Genomic DNA, 7,724 nt, shown 5'->3' with positions numbered 1-7,724 from the left:
TGCATCGATCTAGTACATCTGATATAAAATGATACCATTTACTCTCTGGCACCGCATGATATCCGTTGTTATAATATAGTATAATTGCCCGTTGCAAGATAAGGGCAGCACCGGTGGTGGAGGGCAGGGAGACACAAAAGGGCGGGCAGGGATCGACGCCGGCAGCGAGGTCCGCAGAGGGGAGCCACGTGGATAGAGATCGGTGCCGGAGGCGTCGCAGGTGAAGATCGACGCACAGAGACGCGGTGCGTGGCCGCGGCGACACTAGCATGGAGAAGCGTTGATTGGGAAGGAGCATGGAGAAGCGGCGCGTGGTGCGGAGGCGGGACGCCGCCGGCTTCAAGACACCCTCGTCCGAACTAACTGCCGTCTGCTAGTATTTGTGAAAAATAAAAGAAGAATTTGAGCGCGAGTTTTGGTCTTCTACTCTACGAGGATAACGTTTTACTGGTGTGGCGGCCTGAGAGGTGTGGAGTCCCCATATCTCAGCCACACACACCACAAACAGACAACAGCGGCAACTTGGGCGCTCTCGACAATCCGGCCGCCGCCGGTCGTTTCCGGCGCTCGCCGATGGCCAGACCGCCGTCGCTCCCCACGCCATTGTAGTCCAACTCGTGTGTGCTGCCGCCTGCTACCGCGCGCGCACACTACGATGCCCCTCCTCGACACCCCCCACCTCCGCCCCCGCGTCGGCCTCCCCCGCTTCCTGACACCACACAACCCCACCAAACCCGCCGTCGCCGTCGCGTCCCAGCTCCCCTTCCCGCACGGTCAGCTCGCCCGCGCCGCGTGCCAGCCCCTTCGTCACGTCGCGGCGCCGGCGGAGGAAGGGGCGTCGGAAGGGGAGGGGAAGGAAGATGAGGATGAGGATGATGACCTGGTCCCACCGTCGGCTGCCGCCGTGGCGGAGACCATCCGGCGGGCTTCGACCGCGTCGCCGGTGCGTTTCAAGAGGGTGCATCGGGAAGAGGATGAGGAGCCGCGCGGAGAGGGTGGCTTCACGGAGCCCAGTGGCGACTTCCGGCGACTCTGCGCGGAGCAGCTCGAGATGTTCCGGTCGGTCGTCTCCCGCGACGCCGTCCTATCTGTAAGTTGTGTTTTCCCTATCTAATGATAGCAAGCACTCGTTCTGCGGCGCATTGAACCTTAGAACGAGCACTTTGACCAGACCTATCTAATGATAGCATTATAGGTTGCTTACTACTTCTATCATGTTCTGCCCAAATAAAGCCACAGGAACAACAAAGTACATCGAAACATTGGAGCACATGTAATCGAGTTACGATGGTAACAAAATGATCCCAGTAGTCTAGGATGGTGATATGCAGGTCCAAATGTGCTTCTGTGCACACACATCAACATTTGTACATGAATTGTTGGTGATTAAATTTAATTCAATAGTTACGAAGGAGTAAAGAAGTTTGTTTCTGTTGGGCAAAGTAGAAAAGGTTTTGAAGTGCATCCTTTTTTTTCATTTCAAAAGTAAGTGAAGCTACTATTAGCCTCTGGAAAGGACACCGAGATTCTCATCCCACGAACACAAGGTGAAGCAAAGTGTTTGGGGGTGCCAACTGTTTTCATGTTTGTTTGTGGCGGGCCAAAGTATCTGAGCAAAATAACTAATTCCCTATTAGTTCGGAAGTAATCCTGATAACATTTGTTTCATTTTTGGCCCTTCTGCTTTTTCGATTAATAAATTTCTCTTATTACAAATTTATTAGGAGCTTGTTTCAACTTATGTGGTCATAAATTAATAAATGAAAATGTTTTTATCTATTTACTTTGAAGGTGTATGTAAGACCTGCTGGCAGTTATATTATGGATCAGCTTGAACTACGGCGAATTGCTTTATATCCTGAAACTAATGCTTCTAAAATAGAGACTCTGATGCTAGTTGGCAATTTCACTATATCTGCTGGACTACGAGCAGCAGAAGCTTTTCTAGTAAAATGCCAGGTAAATTATTCACTGCCTTTTTATCCACATAGTAGTTATAATTGTAAGACTGCCAAGTGCCAATGCAGCACCTGATTGTGTTTGAGAATTGGACTGGGTAGACAAAAGGGTAATCAACCGAAAGCTCAATTCTTGCCACATGTAGTTCACTTGTGTATACAGTGGTACCAGTGTTATTTACCATTTATGTGGGTTCAAACCAGTATTGTTTTAACTTTTTCAGTAAATTATTTATTTTATAATGAAATGAACATTCAAGTGGCAAATAGTAGACCAATGTTAGCAGTAAAGAGATCTTCAGACCACACCTTCTCATCCAGTTTTAATTAAAACAACACTTCAGCTTTCAAGTTTAATCATATGAGTCCTTCCATTTTGTCTTAACTGCGATCATAACTATATATTATATGCTGCAGATGGAGATCATAACTGAATTTGGAGCTGTAGTTCTTCCAATGGTGAAACACCCATTTGTTGTTGGTTTCCTTGTTGCAGAACTTCCAGAACTAGTTGGATATACAAAGATCTCTGAGACTCCTGATATTGAGATACCATCACACTCGTTCTTAGATAGGCCATCAGATATAACTCCATATACTAAAGGGAAAGCCTGGGATTTTCAAACTTCTGGAGACAAAGCCAATAGTTATGCTCAGTTTGTTACTGAATGGAAGAACAGTTCACTTATGATTTCCCGAACTTTAGCAATGGCTTATGTCATGGACCAGGTAGTTTGTTCTCGTCCATTAGATGATTTTCAATTGAAATTATTCAATAACTGTTGCTGGCCAATGCCTATAACCGTTTTTCTAGGCACATATTGTTTTGGAGTTTTGGAAAACTAGGGAAAACCCACATATTGCCGCGGGTCTGATTTTCTGTTACTAAAAAAATATTTGATGCGAAAGCTATTTTGAACGGATTGAATTTGTGGAGTTCAGTTTGGAATTAATTTTGTCAAATGTTGCCTGCCAAAGGTACTTGGATTGTAATGGCCAAACAGAGAAATCACCGAGACATACATATCAAGATTTCACATAAATTGTTCTACATTCAAAGAGTAACTAGATTAAAGTGCTGCAGAAAACATGTTTATATGCAATCCACAGATGTGGGGATTGAATCCAAGTCACTATGATTACAGGAGATAAAAAGGCAAGCAAAGCAGTTATGTGTTTCTGTACATTGCTTGGAGAAGCCATAGGTCCTTGGATTGATGATAGATAACTACTGTATCAGATTAATCACAACATATGGTGCATAGTTCATATTTACTGAATCTAAAGGCTTGTTTTGTTGATGATGTGGCTTCGTTGAAAGGCTTCACATGTAGTCAATAATATAGTTGAGAGAGATGCAATTAGGACTGCAGTTTTGAGAAATCACCTTCAATATACAGTGGACATGTGAATTTTTCCAGATATTCCTTACATAAAACATGGGCCTGTGTAATGGATATGCTCTTTATAAACTGAAGAAAATATCCCACAACTGAATTCCTTGCCTTCTCTAATTTACATTGCTATATTTTGGTTAGTCACTAAATGCATTCATTGCAGAAAGCGTATCTGCTTCAGCAAGCTTCCTGGCAAAACAATATTAGAATGAGTGGCTTAGTAGAACAGGCAAGTTTTTAACTTCAAAGTACCAACTGAAAAATCTCATAACATTTATCTTACAAGAATCCCGTTGGCAGATTCGGGGGCCCCTTGCTAATATAAGAGCTCTTGCAAAGATGTTATCAGTCCATACAAAGAGAAATGAGGTCTGCGAATCAGTTTTTTGTTGTTTTCACTTTTTTTTAAAATAAATTTCAAGGTTGTCTTTGATGCTTTTCTAGTTGGTGTGCTGATTTGATATTTTACAGATCACTTATGATATTGTCGAAGACGTTCTGATTCAAGGTGATCATTTAAAAGATGCTCTGCAACAGATTCAAGATGCTGTGTATCTGACTAAGGTAACATTGTAATGACATTTCATAAATTACTGACAAAATTGTGTGCTCTACATAAATGCACCTCTTTCTTTCTAGCTTGGAAAATTAAAAATACAAAGTAGTAACCATTAGGCGGAAACAAGTACCAATGTTAATGGGGTACAATGGTACATATAGGGATGCAAGGAGGAAAGTGCCTACAAATGGTAACAAATTAAGTAAAAATTGAACCATCAATTCAGCAGGATAGGCCAATGGGTATAACCATATATCTCTGATGATTTTTTTTCAGACGTATTCCCTAGTTGAATTGTTTCTGCGTTATCTGAACAGGTGAACATAGTTAGGTACAATGAGGAAAACATAAAGAAAATTGAGGAGTTACCTTCCTTGAGAACTCTACCACACTATCAATCAGATCCTAAGAATAGTTCACAGAAAGTTGATTCGTTGTCATCACATAATTCTGACAATGGAGACATGGTGATACCCATGCCACCTCTCTGGCTGGCCCCTCTTCAACATGAAGATGCTAGGTAACAGTTTGCTTTAATTTATCATTCCAAAATGTTGAAACTCAGTCACAGATTAATTTCATTGTTGATGCATTGTTTACCAAGAAAAAAATCTAGCTTTGATTTACTTTTGTAGTTCACTTTGCTTCAGTTTACTGTGAAATGACTATTGATTACCAATATTCAATGTGGCCGCTCATGTTTACTGTAAAATGTATTTTTGTCATAGTTCATGAAAAATGCTGGTCCAAAGGAAATTCATAGTTTACATTGTCCAGAATTCTGAAAAATTCCATTACATGTATCTTCATTAACACCCCTGTATTGAACACAACTATTCATCACAATGCTGCTGGTAATACTAAAACATCCTTTTGCCTCAAGCACCAAGTCAACTGTTTTCATCCAAAAAATATCTATTGACTCGATTTAATTTTTGTCTCAACTACAAACATTGTTATCTGATCGTCCGATTAATCGCGATTAATGGGGCTGATCGGTCCCCTGACCTCAATTAGGTCATTCTAAACAATCAGGCCGATCAGGTTTGTGATCGTCCGAGTCGGACAACCAGGTCTGATCAATCGGGCGATCAAAAGGCCGTAACGATCAGGCCGATCAGAATGTGACTAGAGTTTTGGGCCAACCTGGACAGTCTTTTGTCCCTTATAATTTTTGTTGGGCCGGCACCTCAGACAACAAAGCTCAAAGTTAAGTACCATCTAACATCAAATAATACCTCTATTATTGCACTTTATGTTGCACACTAAATAGTATATAGGGTTATTATGTCCCAGTGAATGTACTGTGCTACTGTACCGATCAGCCTCGATTAATCGGGCTGATCAACGATTAATCAGCCTGATCAGTGCCATGGCGATTAGGTCCGATCGGCCGATCAGATAACATTGGCTACAAAACCAGGCAAAACTTGCCCCCCCCCCCACTCCCCCAACTCTTGAAACCACATAAAATCTATCGCTCCTACCAACTAGTAGTGTTTTCACTTATGTTAGGGGACAAGAAAAAATAAAGGTCGGAAAATGGTGGACCATATCAGTAACAATTTTGGATTTTAATTTCAATTGGTGCTAGAAAAGATATTTTCTTTTTTTCTGACTTTCTTTTTCTTCTTTTCTGAACTGCCTTGTTTCAATGTTGATCAAGACAAAAAAAAAATATAATATGCATCTTCACCCTGTCCATATATCTTTCTGTTTTCATTTCATTTCATGCCAAATTTCAAGTCCACACAAAATATGGGGTGTTTTCATAAATAATCTACATATTGAGAAAATAAACTGATCCTATCGATTTGGATGGTGTTGTGCAATTTGCTCTTTTGAGGACCTCATCGTCATGTTGCTCATGTCTTGTGTACTTGTACTTGCCTACTTTATTTGTCCTCATCTCAAGTTACCATTTTTATTGCTTGATTAAAAGTAACTTAGATGTTAGTCCCCCATCAATTCAATTGTGCATCATTTGTCACTTTTTTTGCTGTCAGGCAGGCCATGTGATCTTTGTGTTGTACTGGAAGACTTGGTTGGAGCAGCTCAACCGCTCGCTTATAGGCAGCAACGTACTCTAAATGTAATTGGAATTTCACACCCACTTCAAGTTGCTGTTGAGGAATCTGCTTTAAGACAAGCACTGAGTAATCTCATAGAGGGTGCACTTCTACGCACTCAGATTGGTGGCATAGTTCAGATATATGCAGGGGAAGCACCTGTAGGAGGCATTCTTGTTGTCATTGATGATGATGGTCCTGACATGCAATACATGGTAAGTACACTGCTCTTTCATTTGTAAGGCTCTGTACTGTTTCATAATGAAGTCATCACTTCCTTTCATGCAATACAAGAGCATCTCATTTAGAGTCTTCTACAATGTACCACCATGGAAATATAGTACTGGTTTTCAATTCTTTAGTGAAAAAGTTCACTGGTGGCCATGAAATTAAGTGAGATTGATTTTCGATGTGATCAGTGATCATTTGGAGGACCAAATTTATTAAGCTTAGATTTTTTTTACCTACATGTATGGCTTCAAGCATTGTAGGAATATTTACATGTCCAACAAAAGTTTTATTTATCATTGACAATTGGTTCAAATTTCTGATTCCTATCATTTTGCAGACGCAGATGCATTCGCTTGCCCCATTCGGGTCAGACCTTGCGGATGGTATGTATGAAGATAATATGACATGGAACTTCATTGCAGGATTAACAGTTGCCCGTGAGATACTTGAGAGCTATGGCTGTGTTTTGCGTGTGATATCACCCCGGAGAGCTGATGCAGTTATAGGGACTGGAGGTAGTCGTATTGAGATATGGTTGCCAACTTTACGGACGGAACTATCTGAGATCAATGAGGGGGCTTGCTGAGTTTTAGTAATCAAGGCGTGTTCACAAGACGAGGTAATTATGTATTCAAGCTATTAAGCTAATCTGCTGAAGCTATTTGTTGTCATTATTCTAATGTGTAAGAAGCCAGAACCATCTCATATATTGCATTTACATATTTGCAGGTCATGGCCTCATGCTTAATTGGCATGATGAAGATCGTGCTGCCTTTTCTATTTTCGAATTGTTCGAAGGATAGCTGTAAGGTGAGGTAGTGAACTATACTTCTGGTTAGTCACTAAAGCACCATATGAATATCTTTTTCACGTATCCCAGTACAGCAATGGTACCCGTGGAAAAAAAGACAGTTACATGTTGGGCTTTTCCCCTACTGCATAGTTTGTATGGTATAGCCATTTACTGCACTTGGAAAGGTGTTGTTTTTGTTGTTTCGCAGAGGTAGCACAACTTCATCAATATGATCGATCGTACAGAGTTTTCGGTGTTTGATAGCTGTCAAAGTTGTTCTATTTAGGCATTATTGAGTATCGCTGATGTATCATGATTCTCTCTCTCTCTCTCTGGGAAAGCCAAGGTACATCCCAATGTACTATAGAAGTAGTCATTATATAATAAATATTTTCTATGAGCTATCTTTACACACTGTGAGTGTGGCCTGTATAACACTAATTGCTAAAGTAGTTCATAGTCACGTGACCTACCTATACGAGTATAAAATATACTATTTTCTGAATTAGTCCTGGGGAGGTCGAGGGAGAGCGATATTTTTTCACAGTTGGTTCTGCTTTATCTATAAACATCGTGAACTTTGACATAACTAATGGCATATGTTGTAGGTCATACCCTTGTAGACTACGTGATCAAGCTTTATGAAAAAAAATTGACCGTTTTGGTAAAACGTAATAAATAATAGTATTGTTTCCGAATATTTCTGTATCCGATGAC

At 40.8% G+C, this 7,724-nt stretch overlaps 1 protein-coding gene across 1 annotated transcript; it reads left to right on the top strand.

Annotated features, from left to right (window-relative positions):
- The first annotated feature begins 128 nt into the window (after positions 1-128).
- On the top strand, positions 129-7,481 carry LOC102719445 (chloroplast sensor kinase, chloroplastic). Its single transcript, XM_006664446.3, has 10 exons — positions 129-1,090; positions 1,792-1,959; positions 2,376-2,687; positions 3,519-3,584; positions 3,656-3,724; positions 3,827-3,919; positions 4,232-4,434; positions 5,925-6,198; positions 6,552-6,833; positions 6,944-7,481. The coding sequence occupies exons 1-9, from the start codon at positions 656-658 to the stop codon at positions 6,798-6,800; spliced, it is 1,869 nt and encodes a 622-aa protein (XP_006664509.1). The 5' UTR covers positions 129-655; the 3' UTR covers positions 6,801-6,833; positions 6,944-7,481.
- Positions 7,482-7,724: the final 243 nt, after the last annotated feature.

This window comes from Oryza brachyantha, chromosome 12 (genome assembly GCF_000231095.2).
Source record: "Oryza brachyantha chromosome 12, ObraRS2, whole genome shotgun sequence".
Taxonomy (NCBI): domain Eukaryota; kingdom Viridiplantae; phylum Streptophyta; class Magnoliopsida; order Poales; family Poaceae; genus Oryza; species Oryza brachyantha.
Note: the sequence above shows the minus strand (reverse complement) of the source record. Positions and strands in the feature narration are given on the sequence as shown.